The following is a 17,257-nucleotide window of genomic DNA, read 5'->3' on the forward strand; positions in this document are numbered from 1 at the left end:
CAGGTCGAGCTGTTGTTCAGCATCTTAGCTGTGGAGGGCAGTGTCACTGGCCCTCACATGTGGGATCCGAACCGGGGCCCTCTGGCGTCCCAAGCCAGTGCTTAACCATCGCGCCACTCGGCCGGCCCCCTCTAGCTATTTTTTAAAATACCTCTTTCTGCCAGTTTTTGTTTCATAATTTGTTGATTTCATCTGAACGAAATGAATTTTCCAATAGTTGATTTCAATAGTTGAACGTCTCTCTTAGCACTGGGTTTTCTCACGTTCTATGGCATTTTGGTTCCACTGAATGTCCTTGCTGCCCCTTCTTTCCTTGTCTCCTGAGTCTTCTCATTATTGACCTGTTCCATCTCAAGCTGTATCCCTCCAGTGCATTTGGGGCGACACAAAGCCTTCTTCATCACGATTCCGGGATGCGTTTTAAAGGTAGAGCCAACAGGATTGTTGGTGAGTTGGATATGGAGTGTAAGAGAGAGGAACCAGGGAGGACACCTCGCTTTTGGCTTAAACAGCAGTTGACTCTTGCTAGTCACTGAGATGGCGGGGCAGGTGTTGGGGAGGGAGCAAGGTTATGAGTAAGAGTCAAAAGGTCTTAAGTCACCATGACGTAACAACGCTGAACTTTAAAAAAAAAGGACATTTTAAATACTTACATTAAAGTGTAAGAGTTGTTTAATTATATTATATAATGATGGATATGCTTTTTTTGATATCTAAGTGGAAATGTTTAAAAGGCATTTGGATATATGAGCCCAGAGTTTCAGATTTGAGTTAAAGATGTGTGCTTGGGAGAAATAAGCGTACAGCGGCGCTCAGAGCTATTGGGTAGATCCCTAAGGGGTGCGCCCTGGGGCACCCAATTTTTGAGTCTGGTATTGAAGGTAAAGCTGACATGTAAGACCTATAAGCCACTCCCAAGGAGTTAAGAGGAAAACCAGAGAGTTGACCCAAGGGCAAGAGAAGAAACCATTTAAAGGATACTGAACTGTTGGAATTGGCAAGAGGAAGGACTGACACAGTATTTCACAGAACAGTGGGGGTGAGAACCTAGTAGAGCAGAGCTGAAGAGAAAGGAGGGGTAAGGCAGTGACGGGAGCCACGATGGGCAGTTTCAGCGCGTTTGGGTGTGAAGCGAGCAGAGAAAGGTGCTGTGGTGAGAGATGGATGTGGGATCTTCCATTTGTTTTTAAAACGGGAGATGTGGGACTATGTTTTTAGGCTAATGGAACTGACTGGGGTGGTTTTTCTGAGTTCTCTGAGCCCTCTAGTCCACCTTCCTGCCCCCTTCTTCCCACGTCAGCCTGAGATAGAGTGAGTGAGGGAAGGATGCGGGGCTTGTCCAGGAGCCCCTCGAGCTCCATTTACGCCTGTGCCCACTCATCACTGTCTCTCACGAGGCAGCTTGGACTGTACTTGGGCTTGGTTTGGGGACATGGTTCAGGTTTGGACTCAGTTGGAGGACAGACTCAAAGCCAGAGACCCAGTGTCCCCTCAGGTGATGGCTTTGAACTGGAGGGATGTTCGTGCTGGTAAAAGCCATTGCTAACACCATTGGAGAGGACCCGCACGTACGGCAGCGCTGTGCTCAGACAGTGGGGGACGGAGATACAAAGGGTCACTTGCCTGGGAGAAAGGACACAGGTGGGAGGAAGACGTTGTCTCCTCAACTCGGCGGGAAGCCCTTACTCTTCTCCCCTTCGTTCCGTCAGGATCCTTGCCACGGCCGGCACTGACTTTGACCTGCGGACGCTGCGGGCCGTGCGGGTGCTAAGGCCCCTGAAGCTGGTGTCTGGGATTCCAAGTGAGTCTGGAGAAAGCAGTGAGGCTCCAGCTACCCGGACCCCGCCCTCCGCCCCATCCCGCCACGGCCACGCCCACAGCCACGCCCCCCCCCACCAGGTTGCCCTTTGGCCCTGGTCACTCTGAGCTTGCTGTTCTTGACCCCAGGGAACCAGGTGTAAAGAAGCGGGGAGCTGGCCTTTTTCAGTGTCCATCCTCCACGAAAGCCTGAGTCCGACTCGGCTGCCCTAGACTGCAGCTTTGCTCCCCCCCACCACCCCCCTGCTGCATTCCCAGCTCTTTTGAGTCTTTTTCTGGGATTAAAGGGCAGAAGAGAGGTTGACCCAGGTGGTGGGGGCAGGGCCAGTGGGAACTGAGACCAGGTTCAGACGCGTTCCTGGATTGGGCAGGATGGCGAGTCACCTGGTGAGCCAGTGGCCACCCTGGCCCCTGCCCCTCCAGTCCAGTGGAAGTTTGGGGTTCGGCTTCCCTCAGGGCCTGATTGGGTGGGAACCTAGGCTGTGTCCCCCAAGGCCCTGTCAGGCAAAGGCTCAGGCCTGTACAAGGGCGAAGGCCAGGCTGGAAGCGGGGGTCATGGGGTTCAGCCCCTCTGCTTAGTTCCTCTGGCCTGGACACGCTTGTGCTGGACGCTCAGAGTTAAAACACTCCTCGGGGGCATGTCCTCTGCTTCACTTTCCCTAAGGAGTTGGGTCTATCAGGAACCCCTGTGTTCCCCTCCCAGCATTCCCTGCTCCTGCTTCCCAGGAGTCCCTGCTCTTAGTTCCCAGCATTCCCTGCTCTTCCCTCCCAGCATTCCTTGCTTTCCCTCCCAGCATTCCCTGCTCTTGCCTCCCATGATTCCCTGTTCTTCCCGCCCAGAATCCCCTGCTCTTAGTTCCCAGCATTCCCTGCTCTTGCCTCCCAGCGTTTCCTGATCTTAGCTTCCAGAATCTTCTGCCTTTCCTTCTCAGGGTTTTCTCATTTTCCCTCTCAGGACTCCCTGTTCTTGCTCCACGCAGAGTGCTCCGTAGATTTACAGATGTCACCCACCCACACTCTCCACCCAGACTTCAGGCTCTGACACCCCTGCACCCCACTCCTCCCCCCACAGCCCACCTCCCCTCAAGACCCTGTGGTTTGTCCCCCGCCCCGAGGGCCCGGCTCTGCCCATACAAGCACTCACTGTCCTGCCCTCCTTCCCCCCAGTCCCTGCTCTGTCTCCTCCGTGGAGGGCTCCCAGCTCTGTCCTTTGTCCTCGGGCCACCTAGGCTCTTGCTGTAGCTCCCACGCCTCACCCCACGCCCTGCCCTGACTGGCCTGCTGTGCCTTCTCTGGCTGCAGGTTTGCAGGTGGTGCTCAAGTCCATCATGAAGGCCATGGTCCCGCTGCTGCAGATCGGGCTGCTGCTTTTCTTCGCCATCCTCATGTTTGCCATCATCGGCCTGGAGTTCTACATGGGCAAATTCCACAAGGCCTGTTTCCCCAACAGCACAGGTGAGGCCTGCCTGAGTCATTCACAGGCCATGGGCGCTCGGGGTGCTTCTGGGCGCCACGCATTGAGGCGGAGCCTACGTTCCGGTGGGGACAGTCAGTAACCTGACACGTACAAATACAGAAACAAACAGTAGATGAAGTCCTTGCAGATGTAGGAACTTCTAGGAAGGAAACAAAAGGGTATTGAAATAGAGCGATTTGGACCTGCTCACAGAGCATACTGGGGGGTAGGGGAGCCTCCGCTATGCTAAGGTGACAGCTGAGCACGGTCTGAAAGCAGTGGGCGGAGAGCTGTGTGGCCGCCTGGCCAGAGGCCTTGAGCTATAAGGAACAGCCGATGCGGAAGGCAGTGTGACGAACAGCTGATGGGCAAATGTGGGCTTCAGGGTTGCGGGGAGCTCTGAGTCTTATTCTGGGAGACGTGGGGAGACTCGGAGCCTCTGGGTGAGGAGTGACATCCTCTGATGACCAGGCTGCTGTAGGAGACAGAGGCAGAAGCAGGGTTCAGCCGGAAGGACGGCGGAGGCGGTTAGGTCGGCCTAGTTCTGGGTGCCTTTTGCAGTGAGTCTGTCGGGAGACTGTACCTAGTGGGTAAGAGAGAGAAGGGCTGAGCATGACACGAGGGCTGTGGCCTGAGCTACACACAAAGGAGAAAACCCATCTGGTCATCTCGGTAGATGCACAAAAAGCTTTTACTAAAATTTAAATCATTCATGATTTTTAAAGACCACTTATCAAACTGGAAATAAAAAGGAATTTTCTTAAACTCCTTAAAACCTCCTGCAAACATCATACTTTGTTGTAAGTCTTGAGCTTTCCCTTTAAATCCACGAAGAAAGTAAAGGCACACATGGTCTCTTGTGTTGATGTGGCGCTGGTAGTCAGGGCTGGTGGCAGGACACGAGAGAAAGAAGAAAAGCTGCCCAGAACTGGAACGGAGGAAGTGAGACTGTTCTGATTCACAGAGAACACAGCTGTCTCCACGAGACGACAACTGTGGTCTCCACGAGCATCTGTGAATATCGGGGGACAGAACAGAGTGGCTTGCTGTTTGCCTTCTCCGCCTGGGATCTGCTTCCGTCCTGGCAGGGCCTCAGCAATTCCCCCTGTTGATGGGAGGGATTCCATGCGATTATACGTTTATTTATATACAGTTTTACCTCCCATTTCTAGGATTGTGGGAGTGGGTGTGCTGCTTGCCATCTTGTCTAGAGATTAGCACTGGTTTTGTGATGTCTCCTTAACCCCCTGTTGGTCCCTGGCTGTCTGCCAGGCACCAGCCAGTGGGAGCACGTCCACTCTGTGGGGACGGGCTAGTGGGGCCTGGCTGGGGTCCCCGCTATCTCTGGGCATATGTTGGGTGGGCTCTGGGTTGGCCTGCCTGACGGGCACCGACAGCAGTGGCTGAGTCCAGCCTGGCACTGGCTGCAGAGTGATAGGCAGCTATGCATGTCAGGAGAGTCTTGGTGGCAGTTTGGCCATGAGGGAGAGAAGTCAGTGTGGAGAGGCAGGACAAACTGGAGATTAGGAGTTCGTTGTTTTGATTGTAAGATGAATGAGTCCTGAGCATGTTTAAATGATGACGGGCAGGTGACAGTGGAGAGGGAGGGGCTGACGAGTAGTTCCTGAGAGGGTAGGTCTGAACCCCAGTGGAGGAGACTGGAGGCAGGAGGAGAGAGCGGTGTGGGTGCAGGGAAGGGTGGTGGGAAGTTGAGGGAGGGTTCCCATGGGGGCCTGATTCCTGCCCGCCTGTGAGCTGGTCCAGAAGGGGTGGGTGCGAGCGGGTCCCCAGGAGGGGTGGAGCACTATGAGTGTCTGAGCCCAGGGTCTGTTGCTCCCCTCTTGTGCTCCCAGATGCAGAGCCGGTGGGCGACTTCCCGTGTGGCCGGGAGGCCCCTGCCCGGCTGTGTGAGGGCGGTGCTGAGTGCCGGGAGTACTGGCCGGGGCCCAACTTCGGGATCACGAACTTCGACAACATCCTGTTTGCTGTCCTGACAGTGTTCCAGTGCATCACCATGGAGGGCTGGACCGACATCCTCTACAACGTGAGTCCCTCTGGGTCAGCGCTGAGGCCTGGTGACCTGGGGTCCCACACAGGGTGGTGCCTCTGACTTGAGAGCCTCTGCCCAACCCTGGTCCTTCCTTCAGATGGCTCCACTGGGGTCCGCTGTGATCGGCGTCCACTCAAACTCTTGACCCTGGTCCTGGGGGTTGTTTTATCTATTAGCTGACAGAATCATCACTCCAAGACCCTTCTTACAGAAGGTGACACAGAGGAGGCAGCTAGCTGATGTCCTTGGCTTGGGAGCTTGCTGCTGACACCAGCTCTCTGCCCTGCTGGGTCTTCTGGATGGAGGAAGGGACGTGGGCCCGGGCCTCTTGCTGGCTCTGGGCTGCCTGGTGACAAGGGCCATGCTGAGCCGAGTCAGGAAGCTGCTCATAGTGCTGGTGTTCTTGGGGTGGGAACCTGTCCTGCACTTTTTTTTTTTTTAAGATTTTATTGGGGAATTGTGGGAGGGGAACAGTGCTGGGAAATCGGGGAGTCGGGGGGAGAGGAAGGGGAACAGACAAGTTGCTGTCCTTTTGTTCTTCAGTCTAGTTGTGGAGGACGTCGCTTCACTGGCCCATGTTGGTATTATCATTGCGCTCTTCCCGGGTGAGGCAGATTGGTCATTGCCCACTGGACAGCCGCTCACGGTAGTTTACAGCAGCTCACTGCAGCAGGGGCTGTAGCCTACACCGTTGCCAGCAACTCACAGCAGCCCAGTTCCAGGTCAAGCTGTTGTTCACCATCTTAGCTGTAGAGGGCGCAGCATCACTGGCCCTCATGTGGGATCCGAACCGGGCCCCTGCTTCTCAGAGCTGGCGTCCCAAGCCAACTGTTAACCAATGAGCCACTCGGCTGGCCCCTGTCCTGCACTTTTGATTTCTTCCCCTGAGTGTTTCTGGTACTGATCCTCTGGTCACCTCATTGTCATCAGAATGGCAGCCGTCTCAGCAGTGCAGGGCGGTCGGGGTTTGGTGCCCATGACAGAAGTTGGGGATAAGTCTTGGGGTGACTGGTCATTCGTGTCACTCCCACCTCCCCGCCTCCTGAGACCCCCCACCTGCTCCCTTTGGCTCCTGGAGCCCCTGAACCTTCAGGGCGTGAGGACAATTAAGCTAGTATCTCGGGGCTGTGGGAGGTGGAGAAGGAATGCACCCAGGTGCCTGGTGGGAAGGCCTGGCTGGTGGCCTGCGTGCCGGGTGTGTCCTGCTCCGGCGCTGGGACCCTGAAGTACAAGCTGCTTCACTGTGAATCTGTCCCTGGGGCACCGGGTGGGATGTGAGTTACGATCCCCTGCAGCCCTGTGCTGGGGTTGTGACAGTGGGCAGGAGGAAGGGCACACATGGGACCCTCTGCTCTGTGTGTCCTGCATGGGCTTGTGCAGACCCAGCTGCACCTCGGGGCTGGGCATGCAGCAGGCGCTAGCTCAGTGCCGCTGGACAGACAGATGGCACTTCAAGACTTCATGAGAAGTTGGCCCGAGGTCCCTTGTGGAGTGGGAGTTACGTCTGGTGACAGCTCTGTTTGATTGAGGGAGAAAAGAATGGGGACAAAGGCCGTGATGAGGAGCTTGGCTGTTCTCTTCTACAGCCGGCAAAGGAACAATTTCCACAAAGACAGACCCTAAAAATAGCTCTGAGCTGGCCATATCCCTGCCAGCCCCACCCTAACAAGGGACTGCGTGACTGCAGGAGCCCGTCTCTGCCGCCCTCAGTGCTCCCTGGGACTTGGCCAGAGGCCCAGGTGACTCAGACTGGTGGGTCTGTGCCCGAGGGGGAGAGGCTGGACATGAGCCAGAAACTAGGGCAGGAGGCAGTGGTCAGGGAAGCGCCACGGCCTCACTGGGTGCTGGGCATCCCAAGATGCTGCTTGTCCAGTGGTGAGCAGGAGGCATTCAGTAACCAGGCCGCAGTGAGGGCAACTGCTGTAACACAAAGAAATGAGGACGAGCGGCGGGGGACCAGTGAGAGGGCTCTGGGAAAGTGAGGCCTGGGGACGCCTGGAAGCCAGACTTGCAGTTGCAACGGGCTGGTGCCTGGGGGGTTGGCAGGCCACCAGGATGCAGTAACAGAGGTAAGCTGTGCAGCTGGCGCCAGAGTGGGTGGCCATGAGCGCTGGGTGCACCACTGCAGCGAGGGACAGCAGGGCGGCTGCTGGAGATGAGACGGGCATTTTGAAGGCGATTCTGTGGAGTGGGAGCCCAGGGAGAGGGACTTTCGTGGTCCCCTAGAGCAGCGGCCCAAGCGATAGTGCCTGGACTTCAGGGTAGCAGGCGTGGGTCTTCAGGTGCTGCCCCCGACGCAGGTGGAGAGGGGGCGTGTGAGTGTCTGTCCGGACCCGCTGCAGCCAGGAGCCCTTCCACGTTCTGACCTGGGATGGTGGGGTCTGCTCAGCGTGGACTGCTGGGAACCGTGGGCTGGGGCTCTCCTGCTGGAGGAGAAATGGCGCGAGTCCGTGGTCCCTCCTGTCAGCAGACGCCTGGAGCCACTTGCCTGGCCCCTCCTTCCCCCCCTGCCCTGGTAGCCCTGGAGGCAGCAGCTTGACCCAGCAGAGGAAGAAGGAAACGTGGGCAGGAGCTGTGGAGAGGGGAGGGGGTGGAAGGGCCCACTGAGCAGAGCGCTTGGCCCGGAGCAGTTTTATTGTCAGCTGGGACTGGACACTTATTCACTGAGGTGACACTAATTTCTACTTGAAGCGATTGTGGAACTTCTGTGTCTCAGGATTTATCAGAAGTCAGAGGACGAGCCCAGCGCGTCACCCCAGGCGGGGCTGTTCGGGGCTCCGGTTGGTCTGTGCCCACATGGTTTGGGTGCTCACTGCGGGTGCATGAAGCCAGAGGGCAGCACTCAGAAGCGTTTTGAAGTCGGTTCACAGGACGTGGTGCTGGCTGGCCGGTGGGAGAGAAGGACCGAAGGCCCTGGACTCGGGCTGCAGGGAGAGCTGGGGCCTCGTGGTGGGAAGGGAGAGCCCGGAGAGGCGTTTGCTCAGCTCGGTTCTAGCAGAGAGGAGTGGAGGCGTTGGAACTGTGCTGCCGCTTTGGTCCCAGGGCAGGTGTGCAGAACACAGGTGTGCTAGAGGGGCTCCGAGGGGACCGCACGTTGACAGTGTGTCTGGAGTCCCGAATGGTGTTTAAAATGACGGGGAGGCTGAGGTCGCCTGTGAATGGCGCTGATGAGGAGGCCACAGGCGGAGCCTCCTCTGGTCAGGCCGACATTCAGAAGCCAGGTGGGAAGGAAGGAGCCAGAAAAGGGCCCCAGGTGGGGATGGGAGCGCGGCGTGACTTGGGAGCAGAGCAAAGAGCCAGTTTCAAGAAAGTGATGGGCCAGGCGAGGCACTGCTGAGAGGCCAAGGCCGATGCTGGTGAAAACCCGGCGGGTGTAGGTCAGAGGGGCAGGCGCAGGCCAGGCAGAGGCAGCTTCCCCGACTTTCTCTGGGAAGCCAGCAGGCCGCTGGGGGTGGCTGCCGGGAGGCTTGGGAACTGGCTTTTTTTACAGTTTCTGACTGGAGGTAGCGGTTGTAAGAAGCAAGACGGAGCGAGCCCGTATCCTTTGTCAAGCCACTTCCCAGTGGTAACAACCTGCCCGCTAGCGTGGCTCAGAGCCTGGGTGTGGACCCTGGCAGTCGAGACATGGGCCTCCACCCCACAGGGTCCCCTCCTGTCGCTGTCCTGGCCACACCCACCTCCCCGCTTGCTCCCACCGCATCCGCAGCGGCCACTAACCTGATGATTCTGCAGCTTTGCCATTTCAAGCACGTTGTGGACACGAAACCATGCTGCACAGTAACTCTGAGTTCCGGCTATTTTCATTCTGCATAGTTCTCTGGAGAGTCACCCAAACTACTGTGCGTCAGCACTCAGCTCCTTTTTGTGGCTGAGTCGTGTATGTGGTGTGGGTGGGTCCGCGTGTTTCACACCCATCTGCTGAAGGACGTCTGGGCTGTTCCTGGTTTGCGGCTCTTATGAATATAGTTGCTCCACACACGTGTGTCCAGGTTTCTGTGCGGATGTGTCCTCACCCCTGTGTGGTGCGTGCCCAGGAGGGCACTTTCTGGGTTGTATAGCTGTCGCATGTTCAGGTTTTAAGAAACTAAACCCTTCCAGAGGACTGCCTTCTTTCCATCCCTACCAGCACTGTATGAATAATCTGGGTTCTGCAGCCCGGCCAGTATTTGGTGGTGTCATGTTTCTAACTTCAGCCATTCCGATACACATGTAGTGAGTGTCATCATGATGTGACCCGCGCCTCACATGACGGCAGGCTTCGTTCACACCTCTGCCACAGGCACCCCATCTTCACTGAAATATCTCTACAGCTTTTGCCCGTGGTCTGCTTGGATGGTTCTTTCACAGTGGAGTTGTCATATGTTCTAGACACTAGTTCTGTGTCGCTGGAGTGGTGTTTCGACTCAGCTGTGGTTTGCGGTCCCCTGATGACTCCTGACGTCAAGCGCCCTTTATGTGCTTGTTACACCACTTACATGTCTTCTTTGGAGACATGTAATCAGAGACTTCGCCATCTTACAATTGGGCTACTTGTCATTTTATTTTTCACCTGAAAGATTTATTTACATATTACAGATCCAGGCTCTTTTCAGATATATGATTTGCAAATATTTTCTCACATTCTGCGGGTAGTTTTTTTCCTTACTTGATGGTGTTACTTGAAGTACAAAAGATTTTTATTTTAATGAAGACCAATTTCTCCATTTTTCTTTTTACCACTGTGCTTTTGGAGTTCTAAGAATTCGTTACCTAAACCCAAATCATGAAGATTTATTCCTGTGTTTTCTTTTAAGATTTTTCCGGTTTTGCTCTTGTATTTATTTTTGTGATCCATTTTGAGTTGATTTTTGTATGTGGAGTGAGGTAGGTTCAGCTTCATCCTTTTGCTTGTGGGTCCCCAGTTGTCCCAGCACCATGTATTGAAAACCCTCTTCTGTCCCCACTGAATTGTTTGGGCTCCCTTGTTAAAAGATCAGTTGATAATAAATGTAAGGGTTTATTTCTAGATCACCAGTTCTATTCCATTGATCAATATATCCCTTTTGGGGAGAGTTTTAAAATTACAATTTCACTTTCCTTAATTGTAGGACTATTAAATTTACCTATTTTGTATTGAGCGAATTGTGGTAGTTTGTGTTTTTTGAAAAACTGACCTGTGTCATCCACATTGTCAAATGCATGTAGAGTTGTTTGTGGTGTTCGTTATCCTTTGATATTTGCTGGGCCTGTAGTGACAGCCCCTTTTTCAGTTCTGATGTTGATCTTTTGTGTCTTCTCCCTTTTTTTTCTTGGTCAGCATTGCTAGAGGATGTCAACTTAACTGATTTTTTCCAAAGAACCAATTTTTTGTAAAAAACCAATTTTCTCTCTTGTGTGTTTTCAAGTTTTTTGATTTCTGCTTTTGTCTTTATTTACTTTTTTCTGCTTGCTTTATGTTACTCTTCTAACTGCTTGAGGTGTAAGCTTAGATTATTGACTTGAGACCTTTCCTGTTTTGTAATGTATGTATTTAGTGCTATAAATTTCCCTCTTGCACTGCTTTAGATGAATCCTGCAAATTTGATATACTGTATTTTCATTTTCATTCAGTTCAATGTATTTTAAAAATTCCATTCAGACTTCCTCTTTGACCCATGGATTATTTAAAATTGTTTTGTTTACTTTGTGTTTGGAGAATTTCCTGTTATGTTTCTGTTTTTCATTTCTAGTTTGATTCTATGATGGTTAGAGAGTACACTGAATTTGAAAAAAATGTCAATTTTTAAAAATTTGTTGAAGCTTGTTTTTTGGCCCATTATATGATCTTAGTACGTGTTTTATGGATGCTTGAAAATAATGTGTATATTGATGTCTTGTGTGTATGTGCGTGTGTGCGTGTGTATTTCAGTCATTTGCTGTCATTTTACCATTTCAAGTGAAGTGTATAAACCTTACCTTCTTTACATTTCTTTTTTTTTTTTTTTTAAGATTTTATTGGGGAATTGGGGGGAAGGGGAACAGACAAGTTGCGGTTGAGCTGTTGTTCAGCATCTTAGCTGTAGAGGGCAGTGTCACTGGCCCTCATATGTGGGATCCGAACCGGAGCCCTCTGGCGTCTCAAGTCAGTGCTTAACCATTGTGCCACTCGGCCGGCCCCCTTCTTTACATTTCTCTACCCACCCCCATTTATAATACAGTTATCTTAAAATTATTTCCTATACATATATATTTAGAATCATATCAGAATATAATTTTTGCTACCACTGTCAGACATAACTTATAAAATTCAAAAGGACAAAGAAAATCTATTACCCTCGTTTTTACTCTTCATTATTCTATTCTTTCTTCCTAATGGTCAAGTATTCCTTTTTTCATCATTTCCTTTTTGTTTAGAGAATTTTATTAGCTATTCTCTTAGGGTAGAGCTCTTGGTGACATATTCTAGTTTCCATAGTTTTTATATGAGAATGTCTTCATTTTCACATCACTCCTGAAGGATATTTTTGATGGGTGTAGGTGTCTGGATTGACAATTACTTTCTTTCAACACCTGGAAAGTATCGTGCCACTTTTTTCTGGCTGCCATGGTTTATGATGAGAAATTTTTTGAATTGTTTTCCCTCATAAGAGAGGTGTCATTTCTTTCTTGCCACTTTCAAGTTTTGAAATTTTTCTTTAGTTTCCTAAGTTTGACTATGATATGCCTTTTGGATTTCTTTGGGTTTATCCTATTTGGCACCACTTAGCTTCATGAATCTGTAGGTATGTTTCTTGCCAAATTTTGGAAGTTTAAAGCCATTAATTTCTCGGAGTACTTTTCAGCCTTCTTCTTTTTCCTATATTCTCCTACTCTGAGGACATGAATATTAGCTCTGTTAGAGTCCCACAGGTTCTTAGGATTCTGTCTTGATTTTTCCTTGATATTTTTTTTGTTGTTTGTTTGTTTTTTAAGACTGTTTTCTCTCTGTTTATAAGATTGGGTAATTTTTATTTATTTTTTTACTGTTCACTGATCTTTCCTCGGTTCCCTTCATCCTGTTGTGACTTTCAATGGAAATTTTAATTTTGATTGTGTTTTTCAGTTCCAATTTTTCATTTGGTTCTTTTTGTCCTTTATTTGCTGATAACTATTTGTTGAGACTTTTCAATTTTTTAAATGTGTTTCAAGTATGTACACAATTACTTTCTGAAGCATTTTTATGATGGCCGCTTTAAAATCTTAGTCAGATACTTTTGTCATCTCTGTCATCTCAGTGTTGGCAGTCTGTATCAGTCAGGGATCTCCAGAGAAATAGAACCAATAGGATGGAGTGTGTGTGTGTGTATTATTGAGAGAGAATATGTGTGTACGTATGTATATATATACATACGTACACACATATATACATACGTGCACACAGAGAGAGAGAGAGAGAGAGAGAGAGAGAGACAGAGAGAGAGAGAGATTGAGATTTATTATTAAGAATTGACTCATGTGATTATGGAGGCTGGAAAGTCCAGATCTGCAGTGTAGGCTGTCAGGCTCACGACCTGGTAGAGCCAATGGTGCAGATGAACGGTGACGGCAATCTACTAGAGAATTTTCTCTTACTTGGAGGAGGGTCTGTCTTTTTTTCTATTCAGGTCGCCTACTGACTGGATGACCTCACCACATTATGGAGGACAATCTGCTTTACTCTATTAACTATGCTATTAATCTTATCCAAAAACAGACTTTCAGAAACACGCAGAATAATGTTTGACTAAATATCTGGGCACCCCACAGCCCAGTCAGGTTGACAGATAAATTTAACCAACACAGCATTTGTTGATTGTCTTTTTTCATTGTTTGTGCTCTTCCAGGTTCTTGGTGTGGCAAACTAATTTCAACTGAAAACTGGTCATTTTGGATGTGTCGTGGATCTTATTTACGCTTTCTGTTTTGTTCTGTCGGGAAGGGGGTGTGATGCCTCGCGACTGCAAGGTAGAAGGAGAAGTCTGGTTTCCCCACTTGGCTTGTTGACACACTGTGGGCGGTCTCTCCCATTCTGCTGGGTGGGGGTGGTCGCTCGGGCCCCCCAATGTGCCTCTAGATGACTTCCCTGGGCGGGTAGGTTAGATGTGCCTCTACTTGCTTTCCACATGGTCTCTACTACGTGGGGGGGGGGGGAGTGCCACCTGTTGCTACTGACTGGTGGTGAAAGTCCTGACTCTCCACGCCGCCTTTCTGACAGCAGCTCATTGGGGTGGGGGATGGGGGTGTCCCACTGCCATGTGGGAGTGGGGTTCAGGATCCTCGAGTGGCATCCACTCATACCACAGAGGTCTGGGGGGATAGGAGAGTTATCGTTACCCCCTTGTCAAGGAGGAGGGGTCCCTGCTCATCCTGTATGACAGCACCCTGGTTTGAGGGTGTGGGTAGGTTGGTAGGTTGGCTGCCTCCTTACAGGCTGGGGTTGTGGAAGTGTTGGCTCCCACCGAGACTTTGCTGGAAGGATGGAGGTGGCGCCACGTTTTTCTGTTGTGTCTGGCTGGAGTAATGCAGTGATTGTCTAAAGTTTTCTGTCTTGCTAGGCTGCCCTCTTCCCTGTCCTTTGGTTGGAGAAAATGCTGGCTTTCGTTACTGCATTTTTTCCTGTGCCTGTTGGCACATCCAGGCTGCCGGCTTCTTCAGCTACAGGCCTGGGATGTATGAGGCAAGAAACAAACTGGCGGAGGGCCTAGAGGTCCCCGCCTATCTGCCTTCTTTTCTTTCCTCCACCTTTTCAGAGTCTTTTTATATTCGTTCTATATGTGATGCCAGGGTATTCGTCATAGTTAGTGGGAAGAATAAGGAAGAATGTCTGCTCCGTCTTCCCCGGAGTGTCAGTCCTGGTTTGATCTGTTTGTCAAGCTGAGAACAGTGACCTGGCCGCCGGCAGGAAGGCTCTGTTAGAGAGGGGACGTGCAGGAGCCCAGTCCTCGAGCAGGTGAGAGGCTGAGGCCGCGGTGCAGCTGCCCGTCTCCTTTTCCCCAGGAAGGAGCAGCTTTGAGGGTGTCCTTCAGGGACATTGGTGGCTGTGGTGGTCATTGTAGCCTACAGGTCGGAGTGGCACGTGGGTCTGGCAGAGGTGTGGTCAGGGAATGTGGATGGCACTTAAGAGTTGGGAGTCTGAGTGTCTGTTGTGGGTCAGTGTCCAATAATTACAAGCTATCATTCCAGGGGACCTAGGACTTCTAGGGGCCGAGTCTGTAAGCGCTGCCTGGGCCCGCAGACACGGAGGGTGGCGTCCCGACAGCAGCCCCTGGAGATCAGCCCCAGCCTAGGGCTGTCCTCCTGCCTCTCTGAAGGAGGTGCAGAGGGGCCAGGTGGTCACTTACCACGCACTCACACCCTCGGGGTCGACTTCTGGCACTAGACTTGGACGGTGAGAGGCTCTCCGCCCTCTCAGCCAAGTCTACTGGGAACCCATAAACAGATGACAACTGGAAATTAATGGGGTTCGAGGAACTCACCCTTCTGTGAGCTGTGCTATAGAAACCACTCGTCCTGGGGAGATGGCCCTTCTTTCTTTCAGTTATGTAGACCATGCCTGAGCACGGGGCCCTGTGTCGGACCAGGCATGTGGCAGAGGCTGTTCCCTGGGAACCTGGGAGCTTGCTGTTGATCTGGGGCACATGTGGCACAGGCTGTGGAACCGCTGCAGACAGATGAGCCTTGGGCCCTGGGACCTGTGGGCTCCACAGAGGAGCTGCCTCATTAGTCCAGTCGCCTGGAAGCCGTAGGGGAGGGAGGCGTCCTGGCAGAACCAGGCATGTAGCCCTCAGGTACCCTGGGCAGCCTGTGGCTCCCTGGGACGACCCCATATCTGGGCAGTGGCCAGGAGTGCTGAGCGTCCTCAGTCCTTTGGGAGCCATAGCCCCAGAGAGCTCTGTGGGGCATGGGCAGGCAGGTATGACCCTGAGTCCTGCCTGGACTCGCCCTGCCAAGACTCTGCCAGGTGCTGGAGTTGGGGCCGGGGCTGTATCTTGTGACTGGTCCTTCCTCATGTCTTCTTGCTTCCAGACAAACGATGCAGCCGGCAACACCTGGAACTGGCTCTACTTCATCCCTCTCATCATCATTGGCTCCTTCTTCATGCTCAACCTGGTCCTGGGCGTGCTCTCGGGGTAAGAGCCGTGCAGGCTTGTGTGCTGCCCCTCTGTCTTCTCAGGCCGGGGGAGGTGATGGAGTCAGATGCAGGCCATGTGACATGGGGGACGCGGGGCTGGCCTGGCCACATGGCTACGGCTCCATGGTGCTCTCTCTCAGCATGCTGAGCTCTAGCCAACCTTTGGTCTCTGCTGCCATCCCGACCCCAGCCTTGCCGGCCCCCTGGCCCTGGCCTCCTTACCTCTGTCCCGACCTTGGACAGCACTGTGGCCTCTGACTGGCGGAGGGGCTGCTGCTGCCTCTCATCTGGGCCCACTGCAGGTTTCTGGACAGCTGTGCCTCGAGAACAAGGGGAGCAGCCGAGCTCGCTCACTAGTGGCTCCCCACCCCAGTCCTGTTGCCACCTGACATCTCCCCACCCCGGTCATCTGACTTCAGGCTCCTCCAGGAGTGGACAGGGAGGTCGCAATGCTGAAAGCCCTTCCTTCAGAACGCTGGGAGTGCGAGGGAGCACACCTGTGGGCGCACCACGCCTTCCTGGGCCGAGGACCCTCCTGGAATGGGGGTGGAGGGCATTGGCCTGCCCCCTGCCCCACCTTGTTGTCAGACTCCCTGTAAGGCTGGAGGAGAACGTCTCCCCTCCTCTCACCCTGAAGCGTCCTGCTGTGGGCTGGGAGGAGAGCCTGGAGGACCCCAGGGACAGCAGTCACACTGGCCTGGAAAGGAACAGCCACAGAGAGGGCTGTGGCTAGGCCAAGGCCTACGTGCTCCGGCTCTTCTGGTCTTCTGGGATGTGTCCTTAGCCTCGGCCTGCCCTGTATTAGTGTCACTAGCATGTCCTCCCAAGCCCCTCCACAAGGACCAGGCACGCCCACAGTGCAGGGGGCACGTGGAACTCCTGTTTAGGGAGCTACATGCCAGAGCTGGATGGGGGTCGGGGCTCAGAAGGCTCCTGGGGGAGGGGCATCTCAGCGGAGACCCCAAGGGGACCAGGAATGGGCTTGGCGAAGGAGGGAGGGGTCTTCCGGGCAGAGTGGGGGCCCAGAGGTACAGGGGGTGGGGAGTGGGCTGTGGGGGACCCTCAGAGCCGGAGCCAGAGTGCAGTGGGGAGTGGGCTGGAGGCTGTAGGCAGCCGCTTGTGGGGAGCATAGGCTCTGCACTGCAGACAGCTCGGTGGGCAGGCTAGCAGGGATGCCAGTGGGTCTGTGGTGGGCGGGAGAACAGCCTGCTCAGGGTGGCTCTGCAGCCACTGGAGAATGTGCAGAAAGGCCTGGGGGTGGCAGGGGACACTGGGGTAGGGTCCGTGTCCCCAGCCCTCTCCCACCTGTGCCCATCCTTACCTCTGGGTGCTTTTCCTCATCAGGCTCAGCTGGGCCTCCCTCAGGTGTACAGGTCCAGCACAGGACCGCAGGGTTCTCGCCGAGCCCCCCAGTGTGGGCTCCCAGAGCCAGGAGTCAGCACAGAGCATGCGTGTTTCCTGGTGGGTGTGTGCTAAGGCTGCGGCCATTAATGCCCCTGGACGGCCAGGCTGGGGAAAGGCTTGGCCCAGCCACAGTTCTGCCATGTCTGGGTGAGAGCTGCCAAGGGGGCTTGTTCTCCCCGCCTGGGCCATCCCCTGCACCCCCCCGCCCCCCCACGTCCCAGACAGCAGAGTTGGTGATTTCTCGTGGCCCTTCCTGGTGAGGCTGAAGCCTCAGAGGGGAGGCCCACTGCTAGCTGGTGGCCCTCAGACTGACTCAGCAGTGTTGTCACTGCCCTACCCTACCCCCCAGGCCCTCCTGTTCTCAGGGCCCCTGTGCTCCCGTAGATGCAGGACTTGGGGTGGGGTGGGAGGTCCAGGCGGG

The 17,257-nt window shown here is 53.3% G+C and overlaps 1 protein-coding gene across 1 annotated transcript in view; it reads left to right on the plus strand.

The window, feature by feature from the left end:
- The window catches only part of CACNA1B (calcium voltage-gated channel subunit alpha1 B), a gene marked incomplete at its 3' end in the record, with an annotated part of 161,490 nt that overhangs the window by 40,251 nt on the left and 103,982 nt on the right, over window positions 1–17,257 (plus strand). Inside the window, exons 5-8 of the mRNA XM_019642114.1 lie at window positions 1,710–1,801; window positions 3,121–3,273; window positions 5,128–5,318; window positions 15,327–15,430. Coding sequence (XP_019497659.1) covers window positions 1,710–1,801; window positions 3,121–3,273; window positions 5,128–5,318; window positions 15,327–15,430 — 540 coding nt within the window. The remainder of the gene's footprint in view (window positions 1–1,709; window positions 1,802–3,120; window positions 3,274–5,127; window positions 5,319–15,326; window positions 15,431–17,257) is intronic.

Source organism: Hipposideros armiger, unplaced genomic scaffold (genome assembly GCF_001890085.2).
Source record: "Hipposideros armiger isolate ML-2016 unplaced genomic scaffold, ASM189008v1 scaffold_3, whole genome shotgun sequence".
Classification (NCBI taxonomy): domain Eukaryota; kingdom Metazoa; phylum Chordata; class Mammalia; order Chiroptera; family Hipposideridae; genus Hipposideros; species Hipposideros armiger.